This window comes from Phyllobates terribilis, unplaced genomic scaffold (assembly GCF_046119375.1).
Source record: "Phyllobates terribilis strain yellow unplaced genomic scaffold, ASM4611937v1 Scaffold_1__5_contigs__length_1240528914, whole genome shotgun sequence".
In the NCBI taxonomy this organism is placed as follows: domain Eukaryota; kingdom Metazoa; phylum Chordata; class Amphibia; order Anura; family Dendrobatidae; genus Phyllobates; species Phyllobates terribilis.
Window position 1 is genome coordinate 247528077 of NW_027362761.1, and position 19187 is coordinate 247547263.

The 19187-nt window shown below is 45.3% G+C and overlaps 1 protein-coding gene and 1 non-coding gene across 6 annotated transcripts in view; both read left to right on the forward strand.

Moving 5' to 3' along the window:
- Window positions 1-19187, forward strand: part of CHD8 (chromodomain helicase DNA binding protein 8) — an 89748-nt gene that overhangs the window by 63366 nt on the left and 7195 nt on the right. For 3 of the 5 annotated variants that reach the window (XM_073671134.1, XM_073671136.1, XM_073671137.1), the window contains exons 24-35: window positions 79-235; window positions 380-469; window positions 1310-1413; window positions 4378-4504; window positions 4763-4835; window positions 4922-4973; window positions 5451-5664; window positions 5775-5983; window positions 6085-6597; window positions 6770-6900; window positions 7037-7237; window positions 7634-7741. In XM_073671134.1, the coding sequence (XP_073527235.1) occupies window positions 79-235; window positions 380-469; window positions 1310-1413; window positions 4378-4504; window positions 4763-4835; window positions 4922-4973; window positions 5451-5664; window positions 5775-5983; window positions 6085-6597; window positions 6770-6900; window positions 7037-7237; window positions 7634-7741 (1979 nt within the window). The remainder of the gene's footprint in view (window positions 1-78; window positions 236-379; window positions 470-1309; window positions 1414-4377; window positions 4505-4762; window positions 4836-4921; window positions 4974-5450; window positions 5665-5774; window positions 5984-6084; window positions 6598-6769; window positions 6901-7036; window positions 7238-7633; window positions 7742-19187) is intronic. The other 2 variants (XM_073671138.1, XM_073671139.1) reach the window with 2 other exon arrangements.
- Window positions 4556-4666, forward strand: LOC141175022 (small nucleolar RNA U6-53/MBII-28). The gene has a single exon (XR_012253005.1). It is a non-coding gene; the product is annotated as a small nucleolar RNA U6-53/MBII-28 (small nucleolar RNA).

Genomic DNA, 19187 nt, shown 5'->3' on the forward strand with positions numbered 1-19187 from the left:
TGGCAGTCATGTCGTGGATGTGTATTGGGTAATGATTTGTCATTTAGTCATTTTTTAAATTTCCTACTATTTTTACAGGTCTTTCCATTCCTGTCCCTCGGGGACGCAAGGGGAAAAAAATCAAGTCCCAGAGCAGCTTTGACATCCAGAAAGCAGACTGGATACGGAAGTACAACCCCGACACTTTGTTTCAAGATGAGGGTTATAAGAAGCATCTGAAGCACCAGTGCAACAAGTGAGTGGACAGAGCGTAAGAGTTTGGAGGCCTTAGTATTTCTTATGTGTCTTTTATGCTGAAGCTTCCTTAATAAAATGCTTATTACTTCCAGATATTGACAAAATGTATGTAATACTACTCAAGCTTTCTTTTCCTCCATAGGGTACTGCTGCGTGTGAGAATGTTGTATTACCTCCGGCAGGAAGTGATTGGGAGTCATGGCTCCAAGGTGCTGGCAGGGGCGGATGCCAGGTGAGTCTATCTGCTTGTTACATTGCATGGACATTTTTCAAATTGGATCATTGTTAAAGTATTATCCCCATCTGATTTAAAAAAAAAAAAAAAAAAAAAAAAAAAAAAAAGGCATTTTGCTAGCGTGTGCCGATTGATCAGAATAATGCTTTACTTACATCTGCATACACTAGGAAATGTTTTTTATGTGGTAACATTACGAGGTGTGAGGTTTTTTTTGTTAGCCTTTTCCTAGCTCATCGTAGCCTTTTATAATATTTCAATTGTTAATAGCAACAACACAATTTTTTTTCTTCTGTTCTGCTCTTTAGGAAAATAATATTGAAAAGGCTGTTTGTTTTAGGTAGAGGTTGTCCACTACGTCAGCATTGATGACCTATCCTTATGATAGGTTATCAATGTCTGATCAGTTGGGGTCTGAAACCCAGCACACCTGCCCATCAGCTGTTATCGGTGTTCGGAAATACTCGCTTACCGAGCTGGCCGTCTTCTGGTAGGGGGCGCATCTGGGTACTACACATCCGCCTCCTATTCAAATCAATAAGAGGCGGATGTGCAGGACCTGCAGCGACCACTATCAGAAGACTGAGCAGCTCGGCAAGTGAGTATTGCCAGCCGACACTGATAGCAACTAATTGGCATTGGTGTCAGACCCCGACTGATCAGACATTGATGACCTATCTTAAGAATAGGTCATCAGTACTAAAGTAGTGGACAGCCTCTTTAACATTTAATCTCACAGAATGTCACCTGTATGGATTGAGTGCATTATGGCTTAAGATCGTAATAAGCCTATGTAATTGTGGTAATTGTGGTAATATAGAATATTTTTTTTAACAGAGAAATCGATATGTGGGTTCCTCAAGTTGATCAAGCAGATGTTCCCTCTCTCTGGTGGGACAGAGAGGCGGACAAAGCTCTTCTCATTGGAGTTTTCAAACATGGTGAGTTTGGGTAGTAATAACTATCTTTTTGCATGAAAAATAAAATGACACAGCTAAAATGTACTTGCTCCAAATCCTTTAGGTTTGGGTACTTTTAGGTACTGGGTACTGTCTCACTGAAGATCACATGGGTTAGCACAAAGTAAAGGACACATTCCCTATCTATTGATATGGCTGTTTTATGTATTGCTTTACAACTCTAAGGCATTTAGAGACTGTGTCTTTATTATTCAGTGTCTTTATAAATTCTAGGTCTCTGTAATTTATGTTGGTTATTAGTGATGAGTATGTTCTGTTAACCCTTTCAGCGAGCGTGCGCGGGTGTTATGTTTCAGTCTTTCTGTGCTCATGATTTGTGACTGTTTGACAGCTTTAATACATGTGAGGAATGCCTAAGAAACAGACATTCATTACATGTATTAAAGCTGTCAAACAGTCGCAAATCATGCACACAGAGACTGAAACATAACACCCTAGCACGCTGAACATACTGTGTTTGCCCGAGCATGCTCGCCAGAAGGGTTAACAGAACATACTCGCTTATCACTAATGGTTATCTTGGTTTTATGGGGTATTTTTTAAATGTCTTTATCTTCAGTATTTGTGTAATATTATTGTCAATTAATAGAATTTGGATACTGCTTCCCTGGTTTTTAATGTAATTATATTTTGGTGGTGTATTTACAGGTTTATGCTTTTTCTCTATCACAGTGTTTGCATAGGAGCTGTAGACACACAATGCAATTTTTTTTTTATTAATTAAGACCTATTGCAAAGTTGCTTCATTTTTCATTTTAGAAGCATAGAGACAAAAAAAAGAATGTTGGGGAAAGTGGATATAGCCTTTTTACAGACAGTAATCACTGGTATTAGATGGGATGTACAGTGGTGTGAAAGTATTTGCCCCCTTCCTGATTTCTTATTCTTTTGCACGTTTGTCACACTTAAATGTTTCTGCTCACAAATCAAATTTAAATATTAGACAAAGATAACACGAGTAAACACAAAATGCAGTTTTTAAATAAAGGTCTTTATTAAGGGAAAAAGAAATCCAAACCTACAGGGCCCGGTGTAAAAAAGTGTTTGCCCCCTAAACCTAATAACTGGTTGGGCCACCCTTAGCAGCAACAACTGCAATCAAGCATTTGTGATAACTGGCAATAAGTCTTTTACAACGCTCTGGTTGAATTGTGGCCCACTCATCTTTGCAAAATTGTTGTAATTCTGCCACATTGGAGGGTTTCTAAGCATGAACCGCCTTTTTAAGGTCATGCCACATCGTCTCAATCTGATTAAGGTCAGAACTTTGACTTGGCCAGTCTTAATTTTGTTTTTCTTAAGCCATTCAGAAGTGGACTTTGAGGTTTGTTTTGGATCATTGTCCTGCTGCATAACCCAAGTGCGCTTCAGCTTGGGGCCACAAACTGATGGCCGGATTTGGGTTCAAATCCCACCAAGGACAACATCTGCAAGAAGTTTGTATGTTCTCCCCGTGTTTGCGTGGGTTTCCTCCGGGTTCTCCGGTTTCCTCCCACACTCCAAAGACATACTGATAGGGAATCTAAATTGTGAGCCCCGATGGGGACAGTGACGATAATGTATGTAAAGCGCTGTGGACTATGTTAGCGCTATATAAAAATAAAGATTTATTATTATTATTATTCATGGTTCCATTTAGCACAGCAAGTCTTCCAGGTCCTGAAGCAGCAAAACAGCCTCAGACTATCACACTACCACCACCACCATATTTTACTGTTGGTATGATACTTCTTTTTTTGAAATGCTGTGTTGCTTCTACGCCAGATGTAATAGGACATACACCTTCCAAAAAGTTAAACTTTTGTCTCGTCAGTCCAGAGTATTCTCCCAAAAGTCTTGCAATCATCAAAATGGTTTGTGGCAAAACTGAGACGAGCCTTTATGTTGTTTTTGCTCAGCAGTGGTTTTTGTTTTGGAACTCAGCCATGCATGACATTTTTGCCCAGTCTTTCTTATGGTGAAGTCATGAACACTGACCTTAACTGGGGCCTGCAGTTCTTTGGATGTTGTTGTGGGGTCTTTTGTGACTTCTTGGATGAGTTGTCGCTGCGCTCTTGGGGTAATTTTGGTCGGTCGGCCGGCCACTCCTGGGAAGGTTCACCACTGTTCCATGTTTTTACCATTTGTGGATAATGGCTCTCACTGTGGTTCGCTGGAGTCCCAAAGCTTTAGAAATGGCTTTGTAGCCTTTTCCAGACTGATAGATCTTAATTACTTTTTCTCAATTGTTCCTTTATTTCTTTGGATCACAGCATGATGTCCAGGTTTTGAGGATCTTTTGGTCTACTTCACGTTAGGCAGGTCCTATTTAAGTGATTCCTTGATTGAGAACAGGTGTGGCAGTAATAGGCCTGTGTGTGGGCAGGGAAATTGAACTCCGCTTCCCAAAGATTTGATAAACCACAGTTAATTTATGTTTTAAGTGGGGGTGGGGTGGGGGGCAAACACTTTTTCACACCGGGCCCTGTAGGTTTTTTCCCTAAATAATAAAGACCTTCATTTAAAACTGCATTTTGTGTTTACTTTTACTTGTGTTATCTTTGTCTAATATATAAATTTGTTTTGTGATCTGAAACATTTAAGTGCGACAAGCATGCAAAAGAATAAGAAATCGGGAAGGGGGCAAACACTTTTTCACACCACTGTATTAATATGTAGACGTGAAGAAAGGACAAAACATGATGTGTTTTTAATTCCTTGAGCTTTTGGTTTTCTTGATTTATCTTTTTTTGTTCTCGAGTTTGTCTTTTTCCTTATCATCTGGTAAAGGCATGTGGGGTATTTAAGTCAAAATGATATGTAATATGAGTTTTCCATAATAAAATGGACCTTGTTTTTTGTTGAATTATTCATTTTTTGTTTTAAACTGTTAAATCCATAAACTCACTTGCAAAAACATACAATGACCTCTTTACTTTTCTGCAGGTTATGAAAAATACAACACCATGCGTGCTGATCCTCTGCTTTGTTTCTTGGAAAAGGTGGGAGGACCAGATGAGCAGGCAATTGCAGCTGAGCACCATGCACAAGACTTTGCTGAGTTGCCTGAGAGGTGAGAATGGCTTGCAGAAAACCTTGTGTACAGTAGATCTGCATGCGGTGCTGTCCGTGATGAGTCGCCATGCTAATACTGACGCAGCAGCTGGGGCCGTGTAGGGACCTGCGCTGAGGGCGAATGAGTTACATCCATTTCTCAACTTGTGATCTCTGATGGCAGCTAGAAATGCAGTGTTGCTATTTGCACACGTTTATGGATTAACCTCCAGTGTTTGTGTGTTATAACCGTTATCAACTTTTCTAAACCCTCCAGTGGAGACTTTGATAGAGACATTGAAGATCCAGAATACAAGCCACTACATGGCCCGAAAGATCCTGAGGATGAGGTAGGCTAGGTCATCATGGAGTCTTGGTTTTATGTTTCTAAAACATTCCACTCCCTTTACAAGTTCATGTTAAATTGTTTCTGTAGATGGACCCCTTAATGATGGATGAGGAAATATCTGTAGTCGATGGTGAAGAAGGTGAGTATATCATAGATCATTTTATAGATTGTAAGAATTGTAGATAAATTGACTTAAGCCTTCACCAGAATGTGATCTGGCCATTACCAATAGCTCATGGTTTCTTGGAGTGCAAAAAAGCCTGTATTTGTATGTAATCTTGGTGTCATGAAGCACTCTGTGTCCCCGTTATCACCTTGTGTGAATGTACCATTTATGAGGCTAGCTGATGGAATCCATTGCCATCTGTCAAACTACAGGAGCAGTAGAATTCTCTACTATGCTTGTCATTGTTGCATTGCTTGACGGTCCAGGTCCGCTAGAAGGGCTCATGGTCAAATAGCCATACAAATTACTAAGACTCTTGAAACAATTTATGGTATCTGCTTCCCAGGGTACATGGTGGAATAAGATACTTTTGAATATCAGTATGAAAAAAAATATGGTCAGTCCTTCTTCTTTTTTTTTTTTTTTTTAACTAATTTATTCCTCTTTTAGCAACCCCCATGCCAAGTGGCATGTTATGGCCACCAGGGTCGGCACTCACAGCTCGTCTTCGTCGCCTTATTACCGCCTACCAGCGTAGCTACAAACGTGAACAGCTGAAAATGGAGGCTGCAGAAAGAGGTGACAAACGGAGGAAACGTTGTGAAGCAGCTTTCAAACTGAAAGAAATCGCACGGCGGGAGAAGCAACAAAGGTATCAGACACAGTAAGAGCTGTTGTGTTTGCGAGGCAGATAGAAACTGCTGGTTAAAACTATTGTGTTTGCCATGCCTTCCCCTGGCTTTGTATCATTTTATACGCTTTGTTTCTGAACAGGTGGACACGTCGTGAGGCCTGTGACTTTTTCCGCGTTCTTTCCAGCTTTGGGGTAGAATATGACCCTGACACCCAACTTTATGACTGGCAGAGATTTCGTAGCTTGGCAAGGTTGGACAAGAAAACAGATGAGTCGCTACTGAAATATTTTCATGGTTTTGTGGCAATGTGCCGACAAGTGTGTCGTTTGCCACCAGCTGCAGGGGATGGTAAGTCAAATGAGTACCTGTAAAGGTGTATTGCATGTATAATTGCTGGTTATGCAGAATAGATGGATATCCTGCTATCATCTTGTAAATCCTCTCTTTAGAGCCACCAGACCCATCTCTCTTCATCGAGCCCATATCAGAAGAACGTGCTTCGCGAGCTTTGTTCCGTTTAGACCTCCTGCGTAGGGTGCGAGAACAGGTCCTGTGCCATCCTTTGCTCCCTGCACGTTTATCCCTTTGTCGACCTGACCCTGAACTGCCAGAGTGGTGGGAGAGCGGCCGTCATGATAAGGAACTACTTGAAGGAGCAGCTCGCTATGGTCTGAGCCGCACTGATCTTACACTAATGCCAGACCCTTCATATTCGTTTCTAAGCTGCCGCCTCAGCTACCTCCAATCTCGGGGTGTGGCTAATCACTCCCGCCCATCCACTCCCACTTCTGTTGCTCCTTCGCTGCCTCCCCCAGAACTTCAGCAACCTCATTTGCTTTCGCTATCCTCATCTGTCAGCTCTTCTCCGGCTCCGCGCAGATCATCTTGTTCCTCATCTTCATCATCCAGTTCAGAAGATTCCTCAGATGAGAACAATGAGAATAGATTGGCCAAATTAAATGGTGAGTATTTACAAGTAGAAGTCCCCTTAGTGCTCCATTTAAAGGGTTAAATATTAAAGAACACTTGCCAATATAGAACATTTTTTTTTACCATTGCTCCACAATTCATTTTAAGGGTAACACTGGTCAGTTGGTTGTGCATCCATTAAGCTCCTATATTTCTTTTCTTTAGCAGGTCTACCACATTCTCGATTATTTGATGAAGAAAGTCGTTTGTCTCTTACTGCCTCCCCTGCTGACCTCAACACAGAGGACAGCGCTCAGATGGCTCAGGAGAATCCACACAGTGCAGAATGGCCAAAGGTATTCCACAGACAAGGGTTTCTTTTGATGGTCAATCATTGTAAGCGCCAAAGGGCTGTTAGATCTTGGGGAAATGTATAGTGATGAAAAATAACAATTGTGTGTTTTGTTTTTTTTTTTTTTTTTTTAAATATAGGACAGAGTTTTAATTTGTCGAATTGAACAAGTTTGTAATGCGGTGTTGACTGGAAAATGGTCATCACCAAGAAGAATAACAGACCCACCAAGTGACAGTCCCGACAGCCTCTCTCCAACACCAGAGGAAAGGAGTCCTACCTCTTTTACACAGATACGCCCTGTCCCAGACCCAAAGGAATTTACTGTACAAATCAAAAGTGTAAGCAAATCTTGTATTAGATTGTCCCATAAAGAAAATGTATCCCCTGCTTATCGCATAGACAATAAGTATATCATTCCTGGGGACCCGGCTACTAAGACCCCTCCCGATAATAAGAAAGGGGGTCCCAAAATGCAACCACCATTTCTATAACTAGTGAATACAGCAGTGGTTGCACATGCTCTATACTACTCAACAAGGCACTCCTCCTCTTATGATAGGTGGAAGTCCCAGCAGTTTATCACCTATCCTGTAGACAGGTGATCTATATTGTTTATGGGACTAGCCTGTAAACTGAGGGCTGGCACCTTGGTATCAAATCCCGAACCAGTGTTTCCAGAAGACAAATGTAAAAGTATGCCATCTCATCCTGCCAATGTTTCTTTCCCCATCTAGGAAGAAGGACTAAAAATAAAATTTCAGAAGCACAAGCTTCTAGGTAATGGAGCAGTGGAGTCTGTGCAGCATGTACATAAGAAGAAAAGTAAGAAGAAACTGTCCCAGGTAAGCGCTGTTCAACACAGCAACTTCTCGGATAAGATTAAGTAAAGATGTACGACAGGAAATCGAGGCTTTGAATGTAAACTAATGTGTGTTTAACTTCCCAGTTAAAAATGTCTTAAGTGTACATTGAATGAAGAAGTTAATTTATTTACCCTACTATGGAAAGACTTTATAAAATGTACCAAACTCCAAGTCATTCAGCAGAAACCCCTCTGACGTTGACAAATTAGGAAATCTCATGTTGGAGATATGACTACTGTGTGAAGATTTGTTTTGATGTTTTGATTCCTCAAAATTCATCTTTTGAGTTAGGCAGTAGAAATCTAGTCATTTGGTAAATGAATACTGTGGGGTGGTGTGGGATGTTTCTCCATAAACAGGACCCATCACCTCATGAGAAACCTCATAAGGTAAAAGGAATACAAAATATAACTTTTTCTCGAATATATACTATCTATCGATATTCTATATGTTTGTGTGTATTGTTTTAAAAAAAAAAAATCGTATCTTATTTAGTAGTAAGAAGGAAGTGGACTTTAACAGAGGGAGGCTGAAGCAGGCTCTACACTGTCACTATGTTGGCAGCTGTGAGACTTCCTGCTCTACGCAGCCATTCAGATGCTGTGTAGAATTAGTACTTCCCCCACAGTTGGTGCCTCCAAGAGAAGGGAATCTCGCCAAATTTTGCTCAGTCTGGTAAGATGGGGGTAAATCCTATGTCCCTGTAATACTTAGGGAATCGTCTCATTTGCTAATGACATATATTTGAAAAAAAGTCTCATAATTTTATCTACTGTTTTTATTAGAAAAAATAGGTCCTCTCGAACGCCTTAACAACCTTTGATGTACCTATACAACATGGTGATACTGCATGGCACAGGAGCTGTGCCCACGCAATCTCTGCCGTGAGTTCGGCTTGCATGATAGCCGAGCCCCAGCAGTCACAGCCAGAAGCGGTGCCCACACCGTCCCTGGCTGTTTACCCCCTTAAATCCTGCGATCAATATTGTTCCATAGAGGGACAAAGTAAAAAAAAAAAAAAAAAATTGTACAAATATTTTTTAAAGAAATCACAACATAGAAAAAATAAGTAAATCTTATACCAATATATATATAGTTATATTTATGTAAAAATAAAATAAGTACACATGTTTGGTATCTCCGCATCCTGAACGACATGATCTATAAAACTGTCACACTAGTTAACCACTTCAGTGAACACTGTTAAAAAAAAAAAAAAAAAAAAAAAAAGTGGCAAAAAAAACTATGCTTACTCTGTCACCTCATTGGGGGACACAGGACCATGGGTGTTATGCTGCTGTCCACTAGGAGGCGACACTATGCTTAATCTGAAAAAGATTAACTGTGGCTCCTCCTCTGCAGTATACACCCCTGGACGGCGTCGGCCTTCTCGAGTTTTTGCTTAGTGTCGCAATTTCTTCAGGGGGTTTCCCGATTGGTTCCCCCCCTACAGACGACCACTAGAAACATGGGATCTCAACCTGGTGCTGACAGCATTGCAGGAAACACCTTTTGAACCCCTTAGGGAAGTCTCACTCCACCTTCTAAAGTGGTTTTCCTAGTGGCAATCACCTCGTTACGCAGGGTGTCTGAACTCACCGCACTCTCCTGCAGACAACCCTTCCTGGCTTTTTACCAGGACAAGGTAGTTCTCCGTACGGTCCCATCCTTCCTTCCGAAGGTTGTGTCCAACTTCCACCTCAATGAGGAAATTTCACTGCCATCCCTCTGTCCGGTCCCGGTTCATAGAGTGGAGAAGGCTCTGCATACGCTGGACCTTGTCAGGGCATTGCGTATCTATGTGTCTAGGACTGCGCCCTTCCGGAAGTCTGATTCTTTTTCTTCTTCTGGAAGGCGGCTGCAAGGGTCTGCCAGCTTCCAAAGCTACCCTTGCCAGGTGGAACAAATCCACTATACAAGAGGCCTACCACCTCAAAAATTCTCCTCTTCCAGCAGGTATTACGGCACACTCTACATGTGCGGTAGGGGCCTCCAGGGCCATTTGGCACCAGGCCTCGGCACAACAAGTGTGTAAGGCAGCCACCTGGACTAGCCTACACGCGTTTACCAAACACTACAGGGTTCAGACGCGAGCCTAGGTAGACGTATCCTGCAGGCGGCAGTGCCCCAATTATAGGGGCCTGTCTACACAATATTCGTCCATTGCTTCCCACCCAGGGACTGCTTTGGAACGTCCCATGGTCCTGTGTCCCCCAATGAGGCGACAGAGTAAAGGAGATTTTTGTGTACTCACCATAAAATCTTTCGCTTAGCCTCTAATTGGGGGACACAGCTCCCACCCTGTTGCCCGTTCCGGGCTGTTATGTTGAGTTCTCATATTGTTTTTTTTGAGCTCGTACATAGTTGCCTTCTTATAGGCATGGTATGTTATCCATGTTACGTTCCTCCTACTGCTCTTGCACAAAACTGGAGAAGGCTGACGCCGTCCAGGGGTGTATACTGCGGAGGAGCCACGGTTAATCTTTCAGATTATGCATAGTGTCGCCTTCTAGTGGACAGCAGCATAACACCCATGGTCCTGTGTCCCCCAATTATAGAGGCTAAGAGAAAGATTTTACGGTGAGTACACAAAAATCTCCTTTTTTCATCATACCTCCGAACAAAAAGTGGAATAAAACTCCATGAAAAAGTCAAATCGAAATAAAAATGGTATCACTGAAAATGTCATCTTGTACCGCAAAAAAATATACCGCCATACAGCTCCACCAGTAAAGAATTTTAAAAGTTGTTTTTTTTTCTATAAAATAGTTTATATTGTGTAAAAGCACCAAAACATAAAAAAATTATATTAATGTAGTACTGCTGAAATTGTACTGACCCAAAGAATAAAGCTGCTTTATCAATTTTACCTCATGATGAATGGCATGAAAAAAAATTCCCAAATTGCTGTTTTTTGTTTGTTCTGCTCCCAAAAATCAGAATGGTAAGCTATCAAAAAATGTCATGTGCCCAAAAATAGTACCAATAAAAACGTCATATTGCCCTGCAAGAAACAAGCCCTCACAATGCTCTGTCGGCAGAAATCTAGAAAAATTATAGCACTCAAAATATGGATATGCAAAAACTTGGTTTTGCAACGGCCTGAAGAATAAATCCATCTAATCGCTTATACCACACAGGGAACGGCATAAAAAATAAATAAAACCAATCATTCACCTGCTGCTGATTTGTTCATTCTGCCTCCCAAAGATCGCAGTAAGGCTCGGCCCACCCACATTTATCCTGCGCTGACCGCTTACAGTGGGGTTTCTGTGTAAATCTCTGAAATACATGATTCAGACTGAACCCCCGGCGGAAAATTCCCTATAATGAGGCAGATGGAGGCACTGTGGACGCCGTCTGGCCTATGATCCGGTGGTGTCCCTCTTTTGAAGTGCGCATAAAACCTTTGTCGGCCACAGTTTTGTGAACCCCTGAAAAGGACACCGCTGAACAAAGGCCAGACTGAGTCCAGACTGCTTGTTTCTGGAAACTCACATGGAGTCAAAATCATCACTAAACCTGTAGATAAATTCCCAGAGGAATGTAATTTCCAAAATGTGGTCACTTGAGGGTGAGTTCTGCTCTTCTGCCACTTAGGGGCTCTGTATATGGAGGCTACAAACTATTCTCTGATAATTTGTTCTCAGAGAGTCAAATAGCGCTTCTTCCCTCCAGAGTCTCACCACTTGGCTAAGCAGTACAATACAGATATATGTGGTAATTGCCACGTTCAGCAGAAATTGTGGGACAAAATTTGGTGCCATCTTTACAAATTTCCCCTTGTGAAAATGTAAAATCTGGGGCTAAAACAAAATTTTAGTGGTAAAAATTTTATTTACTCTGTCGCCTCATTGGGGGACACAGGACCATGGGTGTTATGCTGCTGTCCACTAGGAGGCGACACTATGCATAATCTGAAAAAGATTAACCGTGGCTCCTCCTCTGCAGTATACACCCCTGGACGGCATCAGCCTTCTCCAGTTTTTGCTTAGTGTCGCATAGGAGGCACACCTAAAACTTTTAAACTCCTTTTTCACCGACTGGATTACGGATGAAGAAAAGTGGGTCTCCTGCGAGACTCCCGGCATGGCTCCTTCCTCTGCCCCCTATTACGGGGTGCACAGTTGAAGTCGAGATGGCTATTCCCTATGTCGCTCCTTCCCCAGCCCCTCGGGTGCTGGTTCGAAGTCGAGACCCCCCTCCTTCCCCAATTCCTTTTGGTTTCTGGGTTGAGGTCGAGGCGAGGACATAGCCCCCTGATGGTGACAACAGCACCTCCCTAATCCCCCTCTGGGGGTATTAGGTTGAAACGCCTCAGGTAGGGCCTGTACAGGCAGCAGTTCCCAGCAGCCAGCACACTACGGCTGAATCCAGGGACCCCAGCCCTGCTGCGGGCTCCTGTCGGGGCCGGGGGGGAGTACAGGCAGAACAAACAGAGGCACCAGGCCTTCCTGCGCCCTGTTTCTGCGGCAGCACCAGCTCTACGGTGAATCAGGGGGACTCTTCACAGGGCCCCCCCCCTTCTGCTTATACCCCACCGCTATCCTGCCTTTAAATCCGGGTGGGTCCGGTTCAGATCCGGCCCCCTCCCGGACTTCCGCGCCGGCCTGCAGTCCCTTTGGGCATCAGGCATCTAATTTAGGCCGCGGCTTCGGCCTAACCGAAGCCGCCACCTCCTCTCCCCGCCCCCCCCCCCCCTTCGGATGACAAATATGACACTCTACAGTGTCATACAGGGGGCAGATCGAGACTGAAAGGGTGCACTTTCACACAGTTCTGCTGCCCTTTTCAGCTCTCCGCCCCCCTTCTTTCTTAACTTGACTCCGGCGGCCATTATCTGCAGCAGGATAAGGGAAGACCAGCCAGTCTCCGGGGGGCACAGGACTGTGTATCTTCGGCGCTGGACCTAGGGAGCACACTGGTGGGATAAGATCACAGCTGGAGTTCTTCCTCGTCTGTGAGTCCAGGCTCCTCTGCATGGCCACCCCTGTAGGGCTCTCTGCATAGCCACCCCAGTGCACTATGCCGGGCTCAAGGTCCAAGAGAACCAGGCAGGACTGCTATTATGCACTCTGTACAGCCTGCAGCAATACTCTCCCAAGTGGCAGGATGTACCCGCACTGCCAGGACTGCATCCAGACTACTGTGCCAGAGCCCCAAGAAGCCTCTGCCAATGCTTCGGTGTCTAATGCCACGCCGGAATGGGTCACTCGTATGTCGCAATCTGACGCAGTCTATAGATAACCTAACCTCCACATTGCTTCAGGCTCTGCAGAGTCATGCCTCGGCTATGAACGCTACCCAGCAAAGGGAAGGCTCAACTCGGGGACATGATGACCCGGGCACATCCACGTCTAGGTCAGAACGCAAGCGGACCCACAGGTCACGTTCATCTGCGTCATCCCATAGCATACGGTCATCCCCTTCTAGGGAACGACACCGTAGTTCCAGGTCATCTAGACCATCCCCTACCAGGGACAGACATTGCAGTTCTCCGCAGCGATCCCCGACCAGAGAAGGCCTCCACCCTGGTTCACCCAGCAGAAGACGCCTTAACGATACACAGGATTGGGAAGGCATCTGTGATTCCGACTCAGACAAGGATCCCAATCCCCCCTAGCAATACAGTTCTAGTTGAGGACATAATCTCGTCCAGCACCCGATGGATGGACATTTCTGATCTGCCCCCGGAGGCACCACAACACAAGATTTCCTTTAAAGGAGTTCTGAAGCCGCCTAAGGTCTTTTTTGACCACCCAGAGTTTAAGTCGATCCTTAAAAAGCAGTTCTCACAGCCTGAGAAGAAGTTTACCAATCGCAAATATCTGGAGGCGCGGAACCCCTTCCCACAGGAGACCACCAAGGAATGGACAGATCCATCCGAAGTGGATCCCCCAGTCTCTAGGCTAGCAGCACAGTCAATCTTTTCACTGCCAGATAGCTCAACCCTCAGGGACACAGCAGACCGGCAGGTAGAACGCATGGCTCGTTCAATTTTCGAGGCCGCAGGGGCCTCCCTGGCTTCCGCGTTCGCTTCAGTTTGGGCTGCCAAGGCCATCTTGGCTTGGGCCAAAAATTTACAAGCTGGCCTCCAAGTATCTGCTCCTGAGCTGTCGGACCAAGCGGTTCAAATAGCAGTTGTAGCAGATTACATGCTTCATGCAGCTCTGGATTCTGCAAGGGCTGCAGCGGGGATAGCATCAAATGCTATCATGATTCGGCGTATCCTCTGTCTGCGGGAATGGAAAGCAGACGCAGCCTCAAAGAAGTCCCTCACGCACCTCCCGTACCTCAGTGGTCGACTTTTTGGTGAACAGTTGGATACGATGATATCAACGCCACAGGGGGGTAAAAGTACCTCTCTTCCCCCAACTTGAAACCCAAACGCTCTTACAAGAAGCGTAACCAAACTCTATTCCGATCCTTTCGGAACTCTTCGGGCTGGTCCGTCTCGCGGCCAGCACAAAATAGCAACCGCTCCCTACGCAGGGACAACTCGCGGTCGACGCAAAAGTCGGACAAGACCTGGCAGTCAAAAGCAGGCCAGTCAAAGTTTAAAGTAGGAAAATCTCAGACTTCCTCCTCATCATGACTCACGGACTCCGTAAGACACCCCACCTGTAGGCGGCCGACTTTTGCTCTTTCATCAAGTCTGGCTGCGTATTACAGAAGACAGGTGGGTCAGGGAACTAGTGTCTTCGGGATACAAGATGGAGTTCACTTCCAACCCACCAAACAGACTCCTTCTTTCTGTTCCCCCAAAACTGCCAGCCAAGGCTTGTGCCTTCCGCCAAGCGATCTTCTTGCTTCTTCAAGCAGGAGTCATAGTACCGATCCCCGTGGCCGAGCGCTTCCGAGGGTTCTACTCCAATTTATTCGTAGTCCCCAAGAAAGGAGGCGGCGTACGGCCCATACTGGACCTAAAACCGCTTAACAAATATGTACGGGTACGTCACTTCTGCATGGAGTCCCTTCGGTCCATCATTGCGTCCATGGAAAAGGGAGAATTTCTCGCCTCCATAGACATACAAGACGCATACCTGCATATACCAATTGCACCCGCCCATCAGAGATTTCTCAGGTTCGCAATCGACCAGGACCACTACCAGTTCGTGGCTCTCCCGTTCAGACTCGCCACGGCTCCCAGAGTGTTTACCAAAGTCATGGCAGCCACCATGGACGTCCTGCACTCCAGAAGCATAGTAGTCGTTCCATACCTGGACGATCTCCTTATTAAGGCTCCCACCTTCAAGGACTGCGAGCTCAGCGTCTCAATCACAATCGACACTCTGAGCTGGTTAGTCAACCTACAAAAGTCATCACCAACCCCGAGTTAGTCTCTGACCTTCCTGGGAATTCTATTCAACACCTTCAGGCGTCTAGTGCTCCTTCCCAAGGACAAGGCACTGCCTCTCCGTCTAGGAGTTCGCACTCTCCTCAGCAAACCCAATCGATCTCTCCGGTTTGCCATATGTCCTCGGCAGGATGGTGGCGGCAATAGAAGCGGTTCCATTTGCCCAGCTTCACCTCAGGCCTCTCCAACTAGCCATCCTCAAGTCATGGGACAGGAACCCTTTTTCTCTTGACAGGGAGTTCCAGCTGACGTAGTCAACCAGGAGGTCCCTGCACTGGTGGCTCAAGCCAACCTTACTAACAAAGGGGAAATCCTTTCTCACGGGTCAATGGAAGGTTCTGACCACCGACGCGAGCCTGACTGGATGGGGTGCTGTACACCTACACCACAGAGCACAGGGCAAGTGGTCCCCAGTGGAAGCGACCATGCCCATCAACATCTTGGAAATTCGTGCCATCCTCCTGGCATTGAGAGCCTTCCATCACTTACTGGCAGCCTCTCACATCAGAGTACAGTGGGACAATGCCACGGCTGAGGCATATGTGAATCGCCAAGGGGGGACCCGCAGTGCCCAGGCGATGAGAGAAGTGACACAGGTTCGGTTCTCTCTGCGGTCCACATTCCGGGTGTGGACAACTGGGAAGCAGACTTCCTCAGCCAGCAAGGAATGGACTCGGGAGAGTGGTCTCTCCATCCTGAAGTTTTTCGCCAGATCTGCCATCGCTTGGGGACTCCAGACCTAATGGCTTCCCACTTCAATGCCAAGGTCTCCAACTTCATGGCCAGAACTCGCGACCCGCGGGCACTAGGAGCGGACGCCCTGGTTCAGGACTGGACCCAGTTCCAGCTCCTGTACATTTTTCCACCTCTCCCCCCTGATATCCAGAGTGGTGAGGAAGATCAAGCAAGAGGGAGTTCCAACCATCCTAATCGCACCGGACTGGCCCAGACGTACATGGTACTCCGACATCGTACAGCTCACAGCAGACATCCCCTGGCGTCTCCCCGATCGCCCGGATCTTCTGTCACAAGGCCCGTTCTACCACCAGAACTCTGGCCCTCAATTTGACGGCGTGGCCATTGAGATCTGGAACCATGATCAGGGCACGGAAGCCAACCTCTGCTAAGATGTATTACCGTACCTGGAAAGCCTTCTTTACCTGGTGCGAATCTCGTGGCCAGACCCCATTCCCTTATTCCCTCCCCAGGGTACTTGGGTTTCTCCAATCGGGTCTGGAGGCCAGACTGTCCCTGGCCTCCCTTAAGAGCCAGGTGTCTTCTCTCTCAGTGCTTTTTCAGAGGTGCATTGCTAACAAGCCGCAAGTAAGGACATTTCTTCAGGGGGTTTCCCGATTGGTTCCCCCCTACAGACGACCACTAGAAACGTGGAACCTCAACCTGGTGCTGACAGCATTGCAGGAAACACCCTTTGAACCCCTTAGGGAAGTCCCACTCCGCCTTCTATCCCAGAAAGTGGTTTTCCTGGTGGCAATCGCCTCGCTATGCAGCGTGTCTGAACTGACAGCACTCTCCTGCAGACAACCCTTCCTGGCTTTTTACCAGGACAAGGTAGTTCTCCGTACGGTCCCATCCTTCCTTCCGAAGGTTGTGTCCAACTTCCACCTCAATGAGGAAATTTCACTGCCATCCCTCTGTCCGGTCCCGGTTCATAGAGTGGAGAAGGCTCTGCATACGCTGGACCTTGTCAGGGCATTGCGTATCTATGTGTCTAGGACTGCGCCCTTCCGGAAGTCTGATTCTTTTTCTTCTTCTGGAAGGCGGCTGCAAGGGTCTGCCAGCTTCCAAAGCTACCCTTGCCAGGTGGATCAAATCCACCATACAAGAGGCCTACCGCATCAAAAATTCTCCTCTTCCAGCAGGTATTACGGCACACTCTACATGTGCGGTAGGGGCCTCCTGGGCCATTCGGCACCAGGCTTCGGCACAACAAGTGTGTAAGGCAGCCACCTGGACTAACCTACACACGTTTACCAAACACTACAGGGTTCATACCCAGTCCTCTGCAGACGCGAGCCTGGGTAGACGTGTTCTGCAGGCGGCAGTGCCCCAATTATAGGGGCCTGTCTACACAATATTCGTCCATTGCTTCCCACCCAGGGACTGCTTTGGAACGTCCCATGGTCCTGTGTCCCCCAATGAGGCGACAGAGTAAAGGAGATTTTTGTGTACTCACCATAAAATCTTTCGCTTAGCCTCTAATTGGGGGACACAGCTCCCACCCTGTTGCCCGTTCCGGGTTGTTATGTTGAGTTCTCATATTGTTTTTTTTTGAGCTCGTACATAGTTGCCTTCTTATAGGCATGGTATGTTATCCATGTTACGTTCCTCCTAATGGTTTTGCACAAACTGGAGAAGGCTAATGCCGTCCAGGGGTGTATACTGCAGAGGAGGAGCCACGGTTAATCTTTCAGATTATGCATAGTATCGCCTCCTAGTGGACAGCAGCATAACACCCATGGTCCTGTGTCCCCCAATTAGAGGCTAAGAGAAAGAGATTTTACGGTGAGTACACAAAAATCTCCTTTTTTCTTAACAGCCCAATGGTATACAATTCTGTGACACACCCATAGTGTCAATATGATCACTGCACGCTTAGATGAATTCATTGGGGGGAGGGGGGGGGGAGTAGCTTGTAAAATAGGGTCACTTATGGGCGGTTTCTGCTGTTCTGGCTCCTCAGGGGCTCTGCCAATGTGACATTGTTACCTCAAACCAATCCAGTGAAATCTGAATTCCAGCAATGGCGCTCCTTTACTTCTGAGGTTTGTCTTGTGCCTCTTTGGCCACATATGGTATTGGCGTACTCAGGAGAAATTACTTAACAAATTGTACTGTTCATTTTCTCCTATTATCCCTTTTGAAAATTGAGGCCAAAACAACATCTTAGTTGAAAAAGTTATTTTCCATTGACTGAGCCCAATGTTATAGAATTCTGTGAATCGCCTGAGGGTCAAAAATTCTCACTACACCCCTAGATGAATTCCTTTTAGAGGTGTAATTTCCAAAATGGGGTAATATGTGAAGGGTTTCCACTGTTTAGGCACATCAGGTGCTCTGCAAACGCAACATGGCGTCCACTATCTATTCCAGACAATTTTGCGTTCCAGAATTCAAGTGGCGCTCCTTCCCTTCCAAGCCCTGCCATGCGCCCAAACAGTGGTTTTCTACCACATAAGAAGTATCGGCGTGCTCAGGAGAAATTGCACAACCAATTTGTATGTTTGGTTCATTTTCTTCTGTTACCCTTTTGAAAATGCAAAATTTGGGGCTAAAGCAACATTTTTGTGGGAAAAAGTAAAATGTTCATATCTATCTGGTTTAAGGGCATAAAAACGAAAAGTTTGAACATGCAAAATGTTCTAATTTTTTGTCATAATGTCAACATTTTCATAAATATCTGCAAATCATATTGACCAATATTTATCGCTATCATGAAGTACAATACGGAGAAAAACAATCGCCGTATCACTGGGATCCATTAAAGCGTTCCAGAGTTATTACCTCATAAAGTGACAGTGGTCAGGAAGGTGAAAACAGGCTGGGGATTAAAGGGGTTAAACAGACAAGCTGAGTAAAGGGACTAGCCTCCAAGGTACTTGTAAAAAAAATGTTTCTTTTCTCTGTAGTGACCTCATGTACATACAAATGAATGCAATAAATACATTCTCTCTAACACCCCATCAGATTGCTTTCATTTTACAATGGAAAGTTGGAATTTTGTTGCTGTGATCAAATGCTCCACTTTACCATTACAGTAAATACAGTGCCTACAAGTAGTATTCAACCCCCTGCAGATTTAGCTGGTTGACACATGCGGAATTAACTTGGCATTGTGACATTTGTACTGTAGATCAGCCTGGAAGTGGGAAATGCACTGCAGCAAATTTTTTTTTTTTTTTTTTAAAACGTTAAAAGTTAATTCAGAGTGTCATTTATTATTCAACCCCTCAAACCACAAGAATTCTGTTTGGTCCCCCTAAAGTATTAAGAAGTAGTTCAGGCACCAAGAATAATGAGCTTCACATGTGTGGATTAAAGATCTCTTTT